The sequence below is a fragment of the Leguminivora glycinivorella genome, chromosome 9 (assembly GCF_023078275.1).
Source record: "Leguminivora glycinivorella isolate SPB_JAAS2020 chromosome 9, LegGlyc_1.1, whole genome shotgun sequence".
Taxonomy (NCBI): Eukaryota; Metazoa; Arthropoda; class Insecta; order Lepidoptera; family Tortricidae; genus Leguminivora; species Leguminivora glycinivorella.
The window spans coordinates 14240516-14262282 of NC_062979.1; the positions used below are offsets into that span (position 1 = coordinate 14240516).

At 36.3% G+C, this 21767-nt stretch overlaps 1 protein-coding gene across 5 annotated transcripts in view; it reads right to left on the reverse strand.

Moving 5' to 3' along the window:
- The window catches only part of LOC125229924 (prominin-1-A), a 59645-nt gene that overhangs the window by 25458 nt on the left and 12420 nt on the right, over window positions 1–21767 (reverse strand). The window contains exon 1 of one of the 5 annotated variants that reach the window (XM_048134871.1): window positions 822–956. The exons of the other annotated variants lie outside the window; for them this stretch is intronic. Within the exon in view, the coding sequence (XP_047990828.1) occupies window positions 822–836 (15 nt within the window). The 5' untranslated portion in view covers window positions 837–956. Of the gene's footprint in view, window positions 1–821; window positions 957–21767 lie in introns of those variants that run through there. 5 annotated transcript variants of the gene reach the window in all.

Consider the following 21767-nt stretch of genomic DNA (forward strand, 5'->3'; position numbering starts at 1 on the left):
AAATAGAAAATTACAATTTGTGATGACCATTTATTTTAGAAACAAATGCTAAATTTTTTTAGGATTTACATACATACATACATACAATCACGCCTGTATCCCATAAAGGGGTAGGCAGAACACATGAAATTACTGAAGCTTCAGTGCCGCTCTTGGCAAATAAGGGGTTTTAGGATTTACTTTTGGTATTTATATTACTTACTGTGAAGCTATGTGTTTGCGTGTGAAAATTTTAATGACAATTCGTTGAAATAAATAATAATGGGTATTTAATAAAATTCCTGATAAGAATAACTTAAAAAATTTACTTAGTCATTATGAAAGATATTGGCTACTTTATGATCACAAACTATGCTTTTTCTAGCGTCCTACGTTTTCTAGCAACACCATGTTAAGTTCTATCTACAGTTAATGGACCCACGTTTACCTGTAAAAATGAATAAGGAAATGCGAACTTTCCCCATACTATATCCTTGACAAGACCTAAATAAAATTTTAAATTTGCACATTATGTTTATTACAACCGGTTTGAATTTCCTGAATTAATTAGTTAATGTATCATTCTGCAAGTAACTCACATCATATTTTTATTTAACCTCTATAATATTGCACATATAAATCATAGAGTTAATAAATGTCTTAAAGCATTCTATCAGTCATATAGTACAAGTACGAGTTATATGTAGTTATGCTGGACTAAGTACCTACATTCTCGAAAAGACAAAATTCAAAAATAACAAAAAGGTTCTGTGAGGAGAACAATAAACGATTAATAAATATTTCGCAAAAATAAATAGATGCTTTAAAAAAATGTAACTCACCAACTGGAAATTCATACGGGTAAATGATAGCGAAGAACTGTGACATAAACCCGAAAGGATAGAACCCCTCTTCCGGAATTAGCGCCGGTATCAGATACGTCTCCGACTGCGGCTGCAACCCGAACCTTATCTTACTCCTGTCCTTCACCTCGAACCAGTCTTCCGTGTAACTCGCCCTAATGTTGTTCTCAGTCACCACAACATCCACTGATATGTTAAACGTTTCCGTGACTTCATTGAACAATTCCCGCGTTATTGGTATCATTTTCATAGTAGTCGACGATATTTCCTTACTAGTCACTTTCTCTATTTTCCTTATTAGCAACGAATCCGATTTACGAAATGGCACATTGGTAGGTCTAGTCCTCAAGCTGTTGTATTTTTCTATCCATGACTTTATTGCCAATGAGTTATTTGCATTATCGGCGTCTCTTTTGCTCAATGCTTCGCTCCATATACTTCCAATTTGCCTATTATTTTGGAACCGTGACTCGTTTTCGGCATCCTCCATATCCAAAAGGGGTTGAATCGATATTCTATGATTGTCTCTGAAATTTGTTTCCATACAACTATCCCAAATTAAAGCCAGAGGTTGAATGTTAACGTCGTCGGCATTAATTTCTCTTGCCGCGGCATTTCGATCAAAGGCTTGTAAATTGACGTTTCCTTCGTCTTCTTCGTTATATTTCTTCTCTGTTGCCTTTTTGTTTTGCTGTGGGTAAATTGTTGGAATTGCCTGGTAATTCTCCGACTGTAGCGGTGCGCCCGGTACGCTGGCGCCAACGACATTTAGATTGTTTCCGGCGGAGGCCGCGGGCGTCGCTTCCGATGTCGCCCGGATCTGTCGGATTTGCAAGGCAAAAATGGCGTCTGTGAAGCTTGGTAACGTGTTTACCTCGAGCGCTGGCTTCAACTCTGTTTCCGTTATTTGCGCGGTCTTAACTTGATTTAGGAAAAATATTGCGATGGAAGAAATTAGGGCAACTGTTGCCATCACGATGTTTTACAAATACATATTTTTATTTGTTTCGAGTTAGAGGAGCGTGCCGCGAGGCGGCGGGGCACTGGACTGAGGATTTGTAGCACTTAGCAGTCTGCCCTGCCGGCGACGTCGCACAATCGTATTGAGCCGCGCCACGGTGCCTTTACTGGATTATGTAAAGAGTACTTAGCGAACAGAGTCTCGCGTTGGAAGCTATGCCACTTTATTGTCAAGTGGTATGTGTGCATTCGTAGGAGTACGCTGGAAATTCAAATTAATTAAACATAGACCCAACGACAACACACTTCTTCTACGAAATGCCCATGTATAATAATACTCTATTATTTAAATTACTTTACTTGTTGTGAATTTAATATGTGCCTGAGTAATTTAAGTAAGGTTAATCAATAAATTAAATATAGTTGCAATGATAAACATAAGATTATTTATAAAAGTTAGATACGAAATTATTCATATTTATTCTCTTTAACTTTTTAATTATCCTACGCATACTTGTAATCTTTGTTACTTTAAGCGTACTCTATCCTTGTGACAATTAAATTTACTGATGAACAACCGTTGTAATGTATACGAGTGACGACTAAAACGTGAAAATCTTTCGCGTAACACCTTAAAAGAGAAAAGCGATTTTAACATTAAAAAAAAACAATCTTAGCAAATCCTTATTTATTTTTTAATACCTATCCAACAATATATCACACGTTGGGGTTGGAATGAAAAAAAAATCAGCCCCTACTTTACATGTAGGGGGGCTACCCTAATAAAACATATTTTTCCATTTTTTATTTTTGCACTTTGTCGGCGTGATTGATATACATATTGGCACCAAATTTCAGCTTTCTAGTGCTAACGGTTACTGAGATTATCCGCGGACGGACGGACGGACGGACGGACGGACGGACGGACGGACGGACGGACGGACGGACGGACGGACGGACGGACGGACGGACGGACGGACGGACGGACGGACGGACGGACGGATGGACGGACGGACGGACAGACAGACATGGCGAAACTATAAGGGTTCCTAGTTGACTACGGAACCCTTAAAAAACTAACCATTTTTAAATGATAAAGTTTGTCAACGAGAGTGGTTGTCGAATTGTGTTTTATTGTGAATATTTAGTACATACTAGAAAGAATAAAAGTAATTGACGCCAAGCTTCAAAAAAAAAAGAGAGAGGAACCAAATAAGTGAAAGCAGGATTAAAGAAAATAAGGATAACAAGATCGAAGAAAATGATGCTGAAATTGGTTCTCTTGACGTAACGGATATGGATTCAAATGATTATTTTATAAGATCTAAAATAAATGAAAAATATTCTGCTGTTGTAACAATGAAAAACGAACTGCTAATAATAGGAGGAAGAGGAGGCTGAGGAACTACATAATATATAAAGTAGTACATGACAGAATTTCATTATTCCATACGTTTTATCTTTTGTTATGTTTTGAAAATAATTTTTACTTTTTAGGGTTCCGTAGTCAACTAGGAACCCTTATAGTTTCGCCATGTCTGTCTGTCCGTCTGTCCGTCTGTCCGTCCGTCCGTCCGTCCGTCCGTCCGTCCGTCCGTCCGTCCGCGGATAATCTCAGTAACCGTAAGCACTAGAAAGCTGAAATTTGGTACCAATATGTATATCAATCACGCCAACAAAGTGCAAAAAAAAATGGAAAAAAATGTTTTATTAGGGTACCCCCCCTACATGTAAAGTGGGGGCTGATATTTTTTTTCATTCCAACCCCTACGTGTGATATATTGTTGGATAGTTATTTAAAAATGAATAAGGGTTTCTAAGATCGTTTTTTGATAATATTAATATTTTCGGAAATAATCGCTCCCAAAGGAAAAAAAAAGTGCGTCCCCCCCCCCTCTAACTTTTGAACCATATGTTTAAAAAATATGAAAAAAATCACAAAAGTAGAACTTTATAAAGACTTTCTAGGAAAATTGTTTTGAACTTGATAGGTTCAGTAGTTTTTGAGAAAAATACGAAAAACTACGGAACCCTACACTGAGCGTGGCCCGACACGCTCTTGGCCGGTTTTTTTTCATTTACTGTCTACAAATTAAAGTGCATCTATATCTGTAAAGGCAATCTATGTATGTACAACGGGTTGTTTTATGGTTCTCCTACTGACATTTATTATTGTACCTACTGTAGCTACAAATTCGTTCATAAATCCTCCGTAGGCCTGAAACATTTAGATTATTCTAAGCCAGGAACGTAATTTACAAAAAAGTCTTAGCTGTGTTTCTGTGGTCTTAAAGATACGGCAGATTTTCACTAGAGGTGTGGGGTGGAAGGTATGAAAAATGTTGTTGATATTAAATAAGTATCCTACATTTATTTATGGCAAGTACAAAATATGTAGCAGATGTTACATACCTACAATGTATTTGATATGCCTTAACAGTTATATGAGGAATCGTAACTCACTAAAAAAATAGTCATATTTCTTTTTTAGAATTGAAAGAGCTCATGATTGTTAGCAGAAGAAGTACTAAAATTCCTAGTTAAAAAAAAAAGAAAAACTAACAACAAAATAAAGATACCTCCTGGAAATTAATCACGAAAACGACGATTTAAAAACACACGAAGGACAATATAAAAACATAAAATTACAAAAGTGGCAAATAGATAACACTTGCACATAATTTACTTTTCGCGTTTATTGCAAATTCCTTGAGATTGAAAATAGCATCTACTGGGATACTTTCAGGCACCGATGCTTTTACTTTAATGTCTAATAGGAAAAATGAAGTAATATTTCCTGTACAGTTCCGTAAGGGTGATGTAAGAGCGTATGATTACAGTTATAAGGCTTCGTAACGAGACACGCCACGCTGCAACTACCGTTGTTAGCCTTCATTGGCTTACACACACCCTATATATGTACGAGTATCAACTCATTAAAAGCAGGCCAATCCATGTCCAAGGCTTTTTAGGGTTCCGTAGTCAACTAGGAACCCTTATAGTTTCGCCAGGTCTGTCCGTCCGTCCGTCCGTCCGTCCGTCCGCGGATAATCTCAGTAACCGTAAGCACTAGAAAGCTGAAATTTGGTACCAATATGTATATCAATCACGCCAACGTCCCCCCCCCCCTCTAACTTTTGAACCATATGTTTAAAAAATATGGAAAAAATCACAAAAGTAGAACTTTATAAAGACTTTCTAGGAAAATTATTTTGAACTTGATAGGTTCAGTAGTTTTTGAGAAAAATACGAAAAGCTACGGAACCCTACACTGAGCGTGGCCCGACACGCTCTTGGCCGGTTTTTTATTTTGTTAAATCAATTGAATAGGTGTCCTTAGTTTTACTTATTTAGGTACCTATTAGGTAGGAGTTGTAGATGTGGGTGTCAAGACCGCTAAGTTAAAGAGGGAACGGACTGGACATGTCTGCCGTATGCACCCGGAAAGGTGAGCCAAAATGGTGACAGACTGGGACCAGCGGAATACCATAGCCGATGCAGGCCGGGGTTCGGGCAGACCAAAAAGGAGATGACCTAGACGCATTCTACCCAAACTGGTGGGAAAACGCTGATAACAGGGTCGAGTGGAAAAAACGAGGGGAGGCCTTTGCCCAGCAGCAGTGGGACACTAAAAGAGGCTAATTAAAAAAACCGGCCAAGAGCGTGTCGGGCCACGCTCAGTGTAGGGTTCCGTAGTTTTTCGTATTTTTCTCAAAAACTACTGAACCTATCAAGTTCAAAACAATTTTCCTAGAAAGTCTTTATAAAGTTCTACTTTTGTGATTTTTTTCATATTTTTTAAACATATGGTTCAAAAGTTAGAGGGGGGGGGGGCGCACTTTTTTTTCCTTTAGGAGCAGTTATTTCCGAAAATACTAATATTATCAAAAAACAATCTTAGTAAACCCTTATTCATTTTTAAATACCTATCCAACAATATATCACACGTCGGGGTTGGAATGAAAAAAATATCAGCTCCCACTTTACATGTAGGGGGGGTACCCTAATAAAACATTTTTTTCCATTTTTTATTTTTGCACTTTGTTCGCGTGATTGATATACATATTTGTACCAAATTTCAGCTTTCTAGTGCTTACGGTTACTGAGATTATCCGCGGACGGACGGACGGACGGACGGACGGACGGACGGACGGACGGACGGACGGACGGACAGACAGACATGGCGAAACTATAAGGGTTCCTAGTTGACTACGGAACCCTAAAAAAGGTACCCACTAACGTCCCGCATGGGTTTATTCAATCACCAAAAATGGCGTCTCTCTGGTTTTACACCATAAATCGTATATAGGTAATAGAAATAGATTAGAGAATTTGGGCCCAATGGAAGATCAGCGCTGGATGCTAAGTTGGGTCCATTTCGTGATGAACACTTTTATGTTAGTTTGTTCTTCGTTGTTTTATGTCTGATGTTTGTACATGTTCGTACATGTTATGTGGTCGTCATGAATACATATTTTTATCTTAATTTTTTATTATATTTCAATACGATTCGGGCTGTTATTGGCCTTCTTTGCAAATCTAACATGCGTAACTTGTAGTATACCGACTTTTCTGGGTTTGTTAATTTTGTTTATACCTTTGGTATGATGCAGACTTACCTAGGATAAAATAATAAGTGGATAGTCATTTTGTTGTATCCAATATCGTTAAAATGAGCGCGTAAGCACTAGGCAGTCATTCAACTTTCAATCTAATAAGATTCAACTTTTCAATCTAATAAGATTATTTCGTAAATTTATTTATACCGTTATAATATTTATAAATAAGTACCTACATAATTCAAAAATAGCGTTAACCAAAATGTCCTTGCCAAGACATACATGATTGATAATTATATACATGAAATAAAACTATGGAAACGGATTAAATCGCGTATAATGAATTTACAATAATAGAGAAAATGGCTTTACTTTACCACCGGCTTGGGATCCAGTGTAGTACATCTGATAATGGAACAAGCACGACGAAGACTGTGAGACATTTGTGTTGTATGGTGTTGGACATTTGCAGTTTGTTTTTGTCAATTTTGTGTAGATTAATTGATAAATTGTTTTTTAACATAGTAATGGTAATTTTTTTTGAATATTGTATAATAAAGCTATTTATTTATAGTGTGTGAACCTGCCTTAGAAATCTATATTATTTATGGTCATGGTTCGTTAATATTTCTTGTATGTGGGTAGCTTTTGCACATTGTAATTTTTCCTCAGTCACCCGTTGACCACGAACGCAGTAAAGTGTTCGAAACGTCGAGATGAATTGTAAATTCATTATACGGGATTTAATCCATTTCCATAGTTTTATTTCATGCTAACTATCGCGGTAACCGAAAACAATATTAAGTATATACATATTAGGTAGTGGTACACGGTTAAACCGAGCAGACTCCACAGCACACAAAAGCACTGAAATCCGGTCCGTATCAATGCTAAATCAAAATCGCATGGCGCAAAGTACTACGGATTTCCCAATGCATCTTCAACCGTGTACTTCGACTGCGACCCGACTGCATAATTCATCCCTCTTGCTTACGGACACATCGTATTTGGAATGTCTGCATTATGTACGATGCAGTCAGCCGTGGTAAATCTGCGTAGCACAGAGTAATAAAATTTTTAACCCCCGACGCAAAAACGACGGGGTGTTATAAGTTTGACGTGTCTATCTGTCTGTTTGTGTGTCGGTCTGTGTGTGTGTGAATTTTATTGAAAGCTGAGTTAATCGGGAGTGTTCTTAGCCATGTTTAATGAAAATCACTCCACTATGTCGGGGGTTTTTTCAAAATTTTAATTTTGTGCTGTGGTTATCACAAGTCACAACACCAACTGGTAAAGGCTCTCTTAATTTAAAAAAAATGGATGAGAAGTTGCATTTTAGACGCAACGGTGCAAAGTTCATAATTGTGTCGCTTAACTTCAAATCCATTCTGATTTAAGGTTGAATATATAAAAAATATAATATGATCTTAAAGATAATCAACCTTATAGCAGAATGGATTTACCCAATTTTGAAGTTAAGCGACACAATTATAAGTTTTAACTTGACCTACGAGTACAATGATTAATTAAAACCATTAATAAAATTAATAGTTTAGTCATGGAGGTAAGTACAAACGATAAAACCTTAGAAAAATACTTAAACAGGGGATAAAAGACCGCAACTAGATTTCGGTCAAGGTAAAATTATTGAGGTAAAGCTACATCAAGAAAATGCAATCAAATATGAAATATGACGTGAGGGCTATGAAAGATTGAGCGCGCGGTGGCGCCTTGCACAATATTTTGAAAGTGCCCAACAACGATGGGGCGGATACGGATTTTTTTCCTGTTTTTCCTTTCTTTTTTGGTGACCTTGATACCTACATCTACAATGATTTTTGTAGAAGTTAACGTACTGTGTATTATAGTTGTATTACCTATGTCACCAAGAGTGATTTACAGTAGAATGTAGTACCATAGAGTTGAAATATGTATTATTCTTTTCTATTCTAATGATGCCGGGATGACGCAAAGATTAGAGGATGATGATGATGCCTGTGAGACGAACTTGTTGAAAATAATTGTGCCGACTTCATGACTGAATTACAAAATTAACAAAAAATCAATTACATTTCAAATCGGGTACTTAGTAAGTATATTTTTTGTGTCTTGTTTTCAGACTGTTATTCGGTAGACATTAAACAGTCACAAGTTTTTGTTTTGGGAATTTTGATTTTTATTTAACATTGTATCTACTGTATGGTGTCATATGTATATTAATCATTTTTCTGCATTGCAAAACCTTGGATGTGTCATTTCTTGTAAACATTTATTAAAACATGAAATGCTCCATTTTCATTTTCATCTCGATCTCATAAAGGTAAACATTTTATGCAACGAAAATCACCGAAAACATTAATTAACCTCTCGTATGCTTAGGAGCAGATCTGCTCCATATTGTTTCAACTTTAACATGTAGTTATTATGACTAATATATTAATGACAATTTTTTGACAGACGCATACGAAAGGTTAAGTTACAAAGAAAACAAAAGTCCTCGGTTGGGTACCTACTGAATTATTTTAATGTACCTTGTACCATAGACAAAATAGAGATAAAAGGTAATAAAAGTATTCATTCAAAAATAACGACTGTAATTACTGGCGGGAAGTAAGCGAGTGCCGCCATTTCAGCTGTGAGGTTATTAAGTCTCAACTAAACAACTTACCTCAAGATATGAAGGGAATATTTTAATTAAATCTCACCTCTGAATAGCATACTACCGCGTTATATAAACCTTATGTCCGGGCATGTGACAGCAATTTGAATACCGTAAACATCGCGCTTCAGGTCGCAACCATTCCTTTGCATTCCTCAAAATCCACGTATCAAAAAGCCTCAACCACCCTTCAAAAGCTCACAGCGATATCGACTTTGAAAGCAAAGGCGTCAAAAGGTTGAAGAAACATTTCCCCTGAACGTGGAAATGGGGGCGCGCTCCCGTTAAGGCATGTATGTGAGTTAAGTCAACATACTGCTTTTCTTTCGGGCGGATGTTTTACGAGATTTTTTTAAGGGTAAATTGACTGGTCGCAGGTGGCTAGGGAAACGGGTCAGCGGGCCTCGGCGTGTCATGTTCATGTGCCACCAGGGACGGAGTCGGGAAATAAATGATAGTAAATTCACCCTGATGGCACTTTGTGGCCAAAATACATTTATTGGGCTCACAGCGAACCTTTCAGACTTTAATTTACGCCCAAAAATACATAGTTATAATGGCGCGGAGCGGAGTCATTTGCGCTCGAAAATAGAATTCGTCGTAATGGAGCTTGCAATTTGATTTCGGTGTAAATTGAAAGGTAAGAGTTATGTATATTTAGAATTTGAGTGGTCTCTGCTTATAATATAAAAAATGAAATGTAGGCACCTAACTAGGTTACAAACGTATTATTGAAAGACAGAATCGAAATGGGTTAGTTTTTATTTGCCGATTGATGAACGTTTAGTGACAGGCTGTCACTAAAGTAACAACTGTTATGAGCCGCTTTCATTGTGTTTAGAAGTTGTGACATCCATAAATATAACTTAATTCAATGAAATAAATCCAATACCTACCTAATTGTCACAATATTGTTATCAGCAATGTTAACCTGCATTATTTAGGCTTCAGCTTATCGGTATCATAAACATTTATGTAAGGACAAGGCGGATGGTTGCGGTCTAACAAGGATCCTCTTTGTTGTAAGACAACGGTCCGGGTTTGGCCGCAAATCGCAGGATACAGAGGCTATTTGTGTTTGAATAAGAAAATTATGGAGCTGTGATAAATTTACCACTACATTCACTTTGACCAGTCAAAGAGAAAATAAGTGAAATATAATCTTAATTTTGTAAATAAAATAGTTAAAAAAAGCTATAATCACAGATGTTATATATACCATAGATCAAGCAAAAGTCAAATAAACTCCACATTTCAACAGGATTTCGCTCCTAAGTTCCTGTGTTTATATTTATGTGCCACGTTAAGTACACTTTTTTAGGGTTCCGTAGTCAACTAGGAACCCTTATAGTTTCGCCATGTCTGTCTGTCCGTCCGTCCGTCCGTCCGTCCGTCCGTCCGTCCGTCCGTCCGTCCGTCCGTCCGTCCGTCCGTCCGTCCGTCCGTCCGTCCGTCCGCGGATAATCTCAGTAACCGTTAGCACTAGAAAGCTGAAATTTGGTACCAATATGTATATCAATCACGCCAACAAAGTGCAAAAATAAAAAATGGAAAAAAATGTTTTATTAGGGTACCCCCCCTACATGTAAAGTGGGGGCTGATATTTTTTTTAATTCCAACCCCAACGTGTGATATATTGTTGGATAGGTATTTAAAAATGAATAAGGGTTTACTAAGACAGTTTTTTGATAATATTAATATTTTCGGAAATAATCGCTCCTAAAGGAAAAAAAGTGCGTCCCCCCCCTCTAACTTTTGAACCATATGTTTAAAAAATATGAAAAAAATCACAAAAGTAGAACTTTATAAAGACTTTCTAGGAAAATTGTTTTGAACTTGATGGGTTTAGTAGTTTTTGAGAAAAATACGAAAAACTACGGAACCCTACACTGAGCGTGGCCCGACACGCTCTTGGCCGGTTTTTTATTTATTATATAAACTTAGGTATACGAGTATAAACGTTTATTGTGCTATTGAACAAGGACGTATCATTGAAGATTAGTCACATTACAAAAATATGAAATTTTGAGACAGGAAAAATTAAAAACCTGGTCTTCTTAGGCGGTTTATGACGGTTTTTCACCTGTTTTAATAGGTTTCAGGCCTAGTATCTGCTAATTATGTTTCGTGGTATTCCACCCCATTGAATCCGGCCCTGGCTTTCCATATTTCTATTAATTACCGTGTCAACTGGGTCACGTCTTGCATCTTGCATCTTTCTGGACGATGGAGCCGCGTCGATACGATAACCGCTCGTTTAAATTAGTAAGCCCTAGCGTGAAGGACATTATAAATGTAGGTACGTACGTTTTTAGGGTTCCGTAGTCAACTAGGAACCCTTATAGTTTCGCCATGTCTGTCTGTCCGTCCGTCCGTCCGTCCGTCCGCGGATAATCTCAGTAACCGTTAGCACTAGAAAGCTGAAATTTGGTACCAATATGTATATCAATCACGCCAACAAAGTGCAAAAATAAAAAATGGAAAAATATCGGGAATTCCATTTATGAGCTTTTACTTCATATCTGATGGCGATGTATGTAGTTTTTATCGTAGTTACTTTATTTGACGTTTTTTTTTGTAATCAACTGTTTTTAGGGTTCCGTAGTCAACTAGGAACCCTTATAGTTTCGCCATGTCTGTCTGTCCGTCCGTCCGTCCGTCCGTCCGTCCGTCCGCGGATAATCTCAGTAACTGTTAGCACTAGAAAGCTGAAATTTGGTACCAATATGTATATCAATCACGCCAACAAAGTGCAAAAATAAAAAATGGAAAAAAATGTTTTATTAGGGTACCCCCCCTACATGTAAAGTGGGGGCTGATATTTTTTTTCGTTCCAACCCCAACGTGTGATATATTGTTGGATAGGTATTTAAAAATGAATAAGGGTTTACTAAGATCGTTTTTTGATAATATTAATGTTTTCGGAAATAATCGCTCCTAAATGAAAAAAAAATGCGTCCCCCCCCCTCTAACTTTTGAACCATAAGTTTAAAAAAATTGAAAAAAATCACAAAAGTAGAACTTTATAAGTACTTTCTAGGAAAATTTTTTTGAACTTGATAGGTTCAGTAGTTTTTGAGAAAAATACGGAAAACTACGGAACCCTACACTGAGCGTGGTCCGACACGCTCTTGGCCGGTTTTTATGTAGTAAAAACGAGGGGATGTAAGTTTGATATGTCTGTCTGTGTTTTTGTCTGTGTGTATGTCTGCCTGTGACATCGTAGGTCCCGAATGGAAGAACCGATTTTCAATTGTTTTGAAAGCTGAATAAAGTCGGGTGTTCTTAGCCATGTTTGATGGAAATCGGGAAGGTTATATTTAACAGTTATATATATAACAGTTTGACACAGTCTCGCTATAACAGACAGACAGAAAGACGGACAGAGTCGCACCTGTTTCTCCATATTTCAATTAATTGCCGTGTCAACTGGGTCACGTTTTGCATCTTCATCTATGACGGGGCTAGACGACGGAGCTGCGGCGATACGATAAACGCTTGTTCAACTTACTTATGAACTGCTTCAGCGCGATGGACATTACTTACGTAGACATAGTTACATATAATATAATATATATATATATATAAAGATTGCATAACGTTAATAGTAATATTGTACAACTTTATGATGAATACTGAAATGGAGTAAAGTGAATTACAATAAGAGACATGGTAAAAATCTATATATGAGGCTAATTATTTTCATCGCTAGCACCAAGGACTACCAGACTACCTAAAGTAGTGAGGTGGAAATAAATTACCTACATAAAAACATTAAAAACTCTAAAGAGTAGTTAAAATCATAAACTATAACCGATGTTATAAAATTGTTCAAAACATTTATCTCCGACGCTGAAGTGTGCAAGAAAATAAATTCAAAGTTCCACAACTTTTAAATGTTGTTTAAACTTTTATTTTACTAGCTTTGAAAGTAGTCTATGGCACTCTTCATCCCTTCAAGTATCTCCACTTAAAAAATCAAGTTAATTCATCGCTCTGTTTTACCGTGAAAGACGGATATACAAACAGACACACACACTTTCCCATTTATAATATTAAGTATGGATTACTGCAAATGATAAGTACCTAACTTCCTTTTTTTCTCACTCGCGCGCTCTTCATAGAGCTAGGTATCTTGAATACAATCCTTATCGACCTTGGTAAGTCATAAATTGTACATTTAATATCAATAATAGGGTATTAATAGTGATTGTGATTTAAGATTTGAAGTTGAACAGCTGGTTTATTAATCTTACCGTAACTTTGCCTAAGTTGCTTTGTTGCTATATACTATACTATGCTATAAGTATTAGATAAAGGAAGGAACTAGGAAGGAGATCGGACAAGCCCGGCGATTTGTATTGAATAATACGCCTATCACAAACTGAACCCACACACTCGTAGATGGACGCTCCCATTGCGCAATATACCAGTAGAGATGGGTAGTGAGTAAATACTCAAGAGTAAATATCGAGTAAATACTCAGTATTTACTCAAAATACCCGTATTTACTCGTTTTTACTCAAATTGGTGGGTATAAACTATTTAGCGTGCTGAAATGGAAATACAAATTAGAAATATTGGTGTATTTTAATATCGGCTACTAAGTTAAGTAATCAAATTTATATGAATTTTATTTTAAAGACGTGCTCTCCATACATGTAACTATTTTTCACAAAAATAAAATTCAGAAATTACCAGTGTCTTATACATCATCTGATAGGTCTTTAAAAATTAATTGAATGTTTCTAAAAAAGTTTTTTAATAATATGAACAGTTTTGGAATAAAACGATAATTAAGGCCGAAATAATGTTTATACCTTTATAACTTTCGAATTCGTTGATGGAAAAATATCCAGAAACCGTCAAATGATTGCCCATATAATACAAAACACAAAACTAGTACTTTAAATGTCATCAGCTGAACCATTTTTGAGTTTTCTTTAGAAAACTCTTAATAAAAGGTCGTAAGTGCCACATTAACAATCACTTCCGAACGTCATGCCGTTATCTAGAACATCAATTTAATTTAAGTCTCATACTTTTACTGTAAATACCTGCTTTTTTTAAACAAAACTGCTAACTAAACATTATCACTATTTTTTCTCACAATGACTACCTCTTTTTCGACAAACTAAGACTCCCATAAGCTTCTAATAATATAACTATCATTTAAACATGTCCACACAGTTAAAATAAACACGACTAAGTACTTAAATCTCATTTTTTAAATTATTTTTAGGTAACAGTTTCTACTCACCCAAATGAGTAAATACGAGTATTTACTCGGTGCTTTGAGTAAATTACGGGTAAATACTCAGTATTTACTCACCCCTACCCATCTCTATACCAGCATCATTTCTATGTCTGCGTGCGTAGCCGAATGCACAGATATCTATCTCTACCGCTCTTGCGTAATGGCGCGACAGACTACCTTTCGCGGCGTTTCGTTTTCGTTTCGCGTCGTAGAAATGCCATTCGGCTACGGCGCCAGGGACTACCATGACGTGCTAAAGCCGTTCAGTTTATGTTGAGAGAGAGGGACGGAGCTATGTAACTGCTATAGCTGTGTCCCTTTCTCTCAACCTAAACTGAACGTCTTTAGTACGTCATGGTAACCCCCCAGTTCTGTGTACATGCGAACGACTAGCGAGTCGTGTCATCAGTAATCACACAATGATGTCGCATTTGTTGGCTCATTGAGTCATCAATTCGGAATCGGGTACATTAAGTCTGCCGGCGGCATGTCCGCTCTTGTATGCATATTATTATTTATTTATTTATTTTTATTTATTTTAGTTTATGGAGATCCAACAGCTACTATTACAATATAACACTACTGAATAAAAGATAGAAAGCTAATTACAGGATCACACTTATAGAAACAATACATATTAATACATTTGAGTACATATTACTCAAACGAAAAGCATCAACGCACGGACACAAACACATTGACGTAAGAATTCAGACCAAACGTGGTGTTTCAATTGTGGATGGTAATGACAACATAATTAAATATAAATGACAAATCTCTTAGACTTGCTCACACGAAACATTTAAGAATCATATAGTGCTTAATAACAGGGATTTAACAATTAAATACATCTATATCTAGGTCGTTTGCAAGGTTGTTTGACGCCACAGATGTCATATATACCATAGATCAAGCAAACGTATCTACTTAGCGTGTCAAATGAACTCAGTGAAATCCACTGAGTTGTCCGTCTTTAATCGCAGCTTGCAGCTTTCGGGCGTCAATTTTTGTAAGTTGAAGTCAATCAAAACATAAAAAATGCCTCGTTACGTGATATTCAATTGCAACAACACAAAAATTATGAACAATCAAGAGCCTGAGACATATTTAAAATTACAGGCAAGAAACAACTTCAGTACAAAATTTGACACGCTCGGCCCCTATACAAATAGATGAACTTGTTTCTTCTATATAAATAAAGTTCTGTGTTTGACGCTCTACTCGCACGCGACAAGAAACTGTTCTGTCTGTATTTGGACGATGAAAACTTAACTGAAATAGGAGGATAGTACCTTTTACAACGTGTGGGGGTATTAAATGAGATGTCGGAGAGTTATTCAGGACTATCTACTAAACCAGTAGTGATACTGAGTAAATAACTAATGTCAGCTATTTCCCGACGCTTTTGAAGTGGTAATAAGTGATGTTTTTTACAAGTAGCTAGATAATTAGAGGAGCTATAGGGGGATTTTATTTTGAAGCATAGGAATTTAACGAATTTACGCTGAATACGTTCAAGCCTTTGGATGTAGGTAGCATAGCGTGGGTTCCATAGCTGAGAGGCATACTCCAGCTTGCTCCTGACTAACGAACAATAAAGCACTTTTAGAGTTTTAGCTTCTTTGAAATGAGTTGAATTACGCACCCACCCACCGTCACCCACCCTGACATATAATTATTCATAACTACAGCCTGTGATCTACGAGTATTATCAATGTAGGATGCGAACCATCTTAGTAGATCTCCACTAATTCCTACACCTTTAAGTTTTGAAATTAATATCCGGTGGTCAATTATGCGCATATTATGTGGTTTCTGTTATGTAGATGTAGCCACATTCGAACTTCAATATACGTTAAATATTAGATCTATACAGGGTGTTTGGCACATGGACCGACAAATTTTTTTGGGGGGTTTGTGGTGTCATTTCCTTCCTTTTCTTCCTTGGAACCTTGGTCCTAGGACCCACGGATCTGGAGATACGATTTTTTATTTATCAAATCATAATCTGTTTTGTATAAGATATGAACACAAATCGATAACATCGCGGTGATAATATTACACACAACTAAGAAACATGATTCCAAATTCCAATACGCCAATTAGGTTATTTAATCTAAGTTGTAACTGAACGTTAAATAGGTACATACTATCAAATTTTGAACTCTCCCGTAGTAAAAATGTAAAAGTAAAGAGATACCATTAAAATGAGCTAATTATTTACTGTGCACTGCTAGGTCCACGTCTCTCTTTGCTTACTTTTTATTCCTACCTGTTTTTACTCATAATTAATTTAACCTTATTTTTTTCACGCTAATGAGAAGTAAAACATGTCTGAATTTTTAGGAAATTGTATTAAAAATACAAATTACGGAATAATTAAATTACGTACGAATTTTTCAGCCAGCCGCAAAATTTTAGTCAAACTTTATGCTTCAAAAAGGTACAGGCCAAATTTGCATGAGTTGTATTGTTAACTTATTACAATGTAGCATAAATGATGTTCTTATTTAGCGTGGTTAGCAGAATTATTTAGCATAAGGTAGATTTAAACGGGGGTGACATAATCTCTGCGTGATAAAACCCCGTTCAAAATTAAGTAAAGATTTTAAAAAAAGTATAACTAGTCAAAATGCGTACTTACATAAAACTAATCACTTATATTAAATACTAGCTTTTGCCCGCGGCTTCGCTCGCGTTAAATTCAGAAATTGCGGAATGCTCCATAGAAATTTTCACCCCCCATTCTAAGGAAGTGGGGATTGAAAAAAGACAAAAAGTAGCCTATGTCCCCTCTTTAACTATCTCCACTTAAAAAATCACGTCAATACGTCGCTCCGTTTTGCCGTGAAAGATGGACAAACAAACAGACACACACTTTCCCATTTATAATATTAGTATGGATTTAACTATGCCGATTAAATTTACATAATGTAGGTATCCAGAACAAACACTATGCAAAATAAAATACATACTGTCCAAAGACTTACTATAAAATACAACGTAGGTATAGCATGAGCTTTTAGGACTCATTTAACCAAACACACAACTTTATTAGAAGTCTGGTAGAACGAAGCTTCAGCTGAACTAAGAAACCTTAAAGCACAACAGGCTACTGATTCCTATCGCAAACGGAATTATGGTGACTCGGAATATGAACTGTTTATACTTACTATACTAAGGGCTACTTGCACCACCCGCTTGCCTCAAGGTTAGTGGGCTGTCAACTGTCAAATTCCATATAAAATGGTTAACCCTCCATTATCGGCGCTGCAAGTGACCCTTGGCCCATTTGATTTTACGAAACTACAAGTTGTAAAAATTACTTATTACCTTCAAATATGACAAATCGAAAAGTGGCTCTCCGATAATAATTTGTAATTACTAATTACATTTTTCGATTGTATTTTGTAATTGTAATTACAAATTAAAAGTGCTTTAAGCACAGACCAATACTACAACAAGACGGCCCTTACAGGGCGACTCGCGGTCAGTGGCTTTAAGAAATGCAGTCCACTGCAGAGAAAAGTGAACACAGCCTTCCAACCTCCAACCTACACATTTGTACAAATATGCTAAGTGAAAATAATATTGCTGACATGTTGCTTCCATAATTGAGAGTGTGTAATTGATAAGATCAGAAACGACTACATAAGTGGAACATCTAAAGGTCACCTCTAACCTAAAAACCCAAAAAGCTAAAGGGGGTCTTCTGTGGTGGAATATGGGACATTTCATGTGAAAGCGCTATTTACCGCAAAAATAGAAACCACCGTGATGGACTAGGGTAATTTTTTTCAAAGTTATCCACCCCACTTTTTTTTGGATTTGGAAATTTTTGTGTGGTTTCCACTCAGAATCGCGAGCTCTTTCTATTTTAATAGGAGAAAAAAAGTGTCCCAAGGTTTTTTTCCGATTCCGTTACCATTTTTAGGGTTCCGTAGTCAACTAGGAACCCTTATAGTTTCGCCATGTCTGTCTGTCCGTCCGTCCGTCCGTCCGTCCGCGGATAATCTCACTAACCGTTAGCACTAGAAAGCTGAAATTTGGTACCAATATGTATATCAATCACGCCAACAAAGTGCAAAAATAAAAAATGGAAAAAAATGTTTTATTAGGGTACCCCCCCTACATGTAAAGTGGGGGCTGATATTTTTTTTCATTCCAACCCCAATGTGTGATATATTGTTGGATAGGTATTTAAAAATGAATAAGGATTTTCTAAGATCGTTTTTTGATAATATTAATATTTTCGGAAATAATCGGTCCTAAAGGAAAAAAAAGTGCGTCCCCCCCCCTCTAACTTTTGAACCATATGTTTAAAAACCGGCCAAGAGCGTGTCGGGCCACGCTCAGTGTAGGGTTCCGTAGTTTTCCGTATTTTTCTCAAAAAGTACTGAACCTATCAAGTTCAAAACAATTTTCCTAGAAAGTCTTTATAAAGTTCTACTTTTGTGATTTTTTTCATATTTTTTAAACATATGATTCAAAAGTTAGAGGGGGGGGGACGCACTTTTTTTTCCTTTAGGAGCGATTATTTCCGAAAATATTAATATTATCAAAAAATAATCTTAGTAAACCCTTATTCATTTTTAAATACCTATCCAACAATATATCACACGTTGGGGTTGGAATGAAAAAAAAAATCAGCCCCCACTTTACATGTAGGGGGAGTACCCTAATAAAACATTTTTTTCCATTTTTTATTTTTGCACTTTGTTGGCATGACTGATACCAAATACATATTGGTACCAAATTTCAGCTTTCTAGTGCTAACAGTTACTGAGATTATCCGCGGACGGACGGACGGACGGACGGACGGACGGACGGACGGACGGACAGACAGACATGGCGAAACTATAAGGGTTCCTAGTTGACTACGGAACCCTAAAAAATATGAAAAAAATCACAAAAGTAGAATTTTATAAAGACTTTCTGGGAAAATTGTTTTGAACTTGATAGGTTCAGTAGTTTTTGAAAAAAATACGGAAAACTACGGAACCCTACACTGAGCGTGGCCCGACACGCTCTTGGCCGGTTTTTTTTCTCCTATCAGGATCGAAAGAGCTCGCGATTCTGAGTAATAATCGCGTAAAAAATACCCATATTACAAAAAAAGTGGGGTGGATAATTTTGAAAAAAATGGCCCACTAGTATGACCAGCCTGTTAAAGAAAGAGAAACTCTGATCTGACACAAAAACTAGGAGAATCTTCTGACCCTTTTCTTGAAGTATATGCATATCATATACACCCTGTTTTTACTGAATTCCGTTAAGAGATGGTTCTTTAGACCAAATACAATAGGTGACTCCCCTGATGTTGCTTATGTCCATGGGCGGCGATGACTGCTTCCCATCAGGCGGCTCGTCTGCTCGTTTGCTGCCTATTTCATAAAAAAAATCCTCTAAGAAACTAGCGTCTTAACTCTTACGGTTATCGAGTTATTGAAAAAATAAAAATAATTACTGAACACGTGTGTGACAGCCTTTACCACTTCCCAATGTTATTTGTTTTGAAATGTGCCGTCAATCACTTGACACTAACTTGAATATTATTCTTAAGGGTCTCTCACACTAATATTAATTCATTTATTATATATGAAAACGATGAAAAAATTTATTTCGCGAATTTAAATAAAAGTAATATACAGGGTAGTTCCTGATAACGAACCTAACGACATGTCGAATTTAACGGAAAACAAAAAAACACGGTGTATAATTAAACTTCAATTGTGACTCAATAATTTTTGCCGCATAAAACTGATGGTAATATCCAGCTGCAAGAAAAAATTACACCTCCCTCCCAGATGCATTGCAATAATACTCACGCGTACAACTTTGTATGTGTATTGCTGATGTTTTCGAGAACTGTTCCCCCTTGCTCGTAGCCCTAGGAGAATTCAGCCGCCGACACACGGCGAGACTCGAAGAGCTCTAATTAATTCTGAGCCGCGGTCTCGCTTCTGTTTGACTTCTTAATTAGGTTTTCGTGGATGCTGTATGCGTTCTTTTGAAGGGGGGTATTGGTATCTTTTGGCTATTAAAGTATTAGGTTAGGTCGCAATGTACTATCAGCTGCAAAAGTACATGGCGAATTTATCAATGAATTCATTCATAATTTTTCTTTTGCAGCTGATAGTACACTTGTATAAATATTACTTGCATTGTATATTTTTCTCTCCCGTTCTGTATAGGCAAGTTTTAGGACTGTGAAATATTGATTCGATGATCATTGTAACGATAGTTAAATAAATAAATAATAAATTAATATTGGGGACAGGACCTTATACAAATCAACTTAGCCCCAAACTAAGCAAAGCTTGTACTATGGGTGCTAAGCGACGATATATATACTTAAATAGATAAATACATATTTATATACATAGAAAACATCCATGACTCAGGAACAAATATCTGTGCTCATCACACAAATAAATGCCCTTAACGGGATTCGAACCCAGGACCGCGGCTTAGCAGGCAGGGTCACTACCGACTGAGCCAGACCGGTCGTCAAATTTGTTTTAGCAAACGATCTTATAGCTAATAAATGATTTTGAATTTATGTACAGTCACCGGCAATAACATCGGACAAAAATAAGGCTGTATAAGTATCTAACAAGCTCTTGTGGCTCTAGAAATAAGATTGTGACAGATATTTATGCGGCCACCTTTTTGTGACTGTATTTTTGTATATAATAATAATAATAAAGCCATTTATTCCCACAAAAACATTATAAAACACACAAAAAAAAATTAGGAATTTACAATTTAAGATCGGCAAAATAGAAATTTCTGAAATTATACATTTTTAAGTTATTTAAAATAAACTATAGTTACGTACACGAAGGTTAAACAAACTTTGCCGCCGAGTGAAACACAAAATTTTTCATCACACCAAACACGAACAAAATACTGACTGTAAAACATCAAACTAAATCAAATCTATCAATTTATTCAATATTTATAATTCAAAATCATCATTTATAAGTAATTTCTACCAGCCAGCTCAAGATATCAAGTTAAAATTTGTATGAAATTACTTTGCACTCTTGTGGATAAAATGCAATTTTGCTATCTGTTTTCGAATAGCAAAGTAAGCCTTTATCAGTTGGTGTGGTGAAAAATTATTTATCAATATTCTCTTAACTTAAAATTTACGATTACAACTTTCTCATATCATGCAAAATTTGAAAGTTAAAAAAAGTTAAAAAAGTTAAAATTTAAGCATATTATTTTTCTTTAAGTAGAAGGGAGTTCAAAGATGGTTCATAGCAATTCATCTAATTTCAATTCCATTGCAACACTTGCAACATAAAACCACAAATTTACGGAAATATGTCGTAGCAACTCTCATTCGAACACTACCGTTATAATCAATTATTCAAAACCCAATCAAGTCAAGTGCTAATTATTCAAATGATTCTCGTTTGCCAATTTAACCTGCGGTAATCAGAAGCTATTGTCAGCAAGGAAATTCGATGTAAATTTTA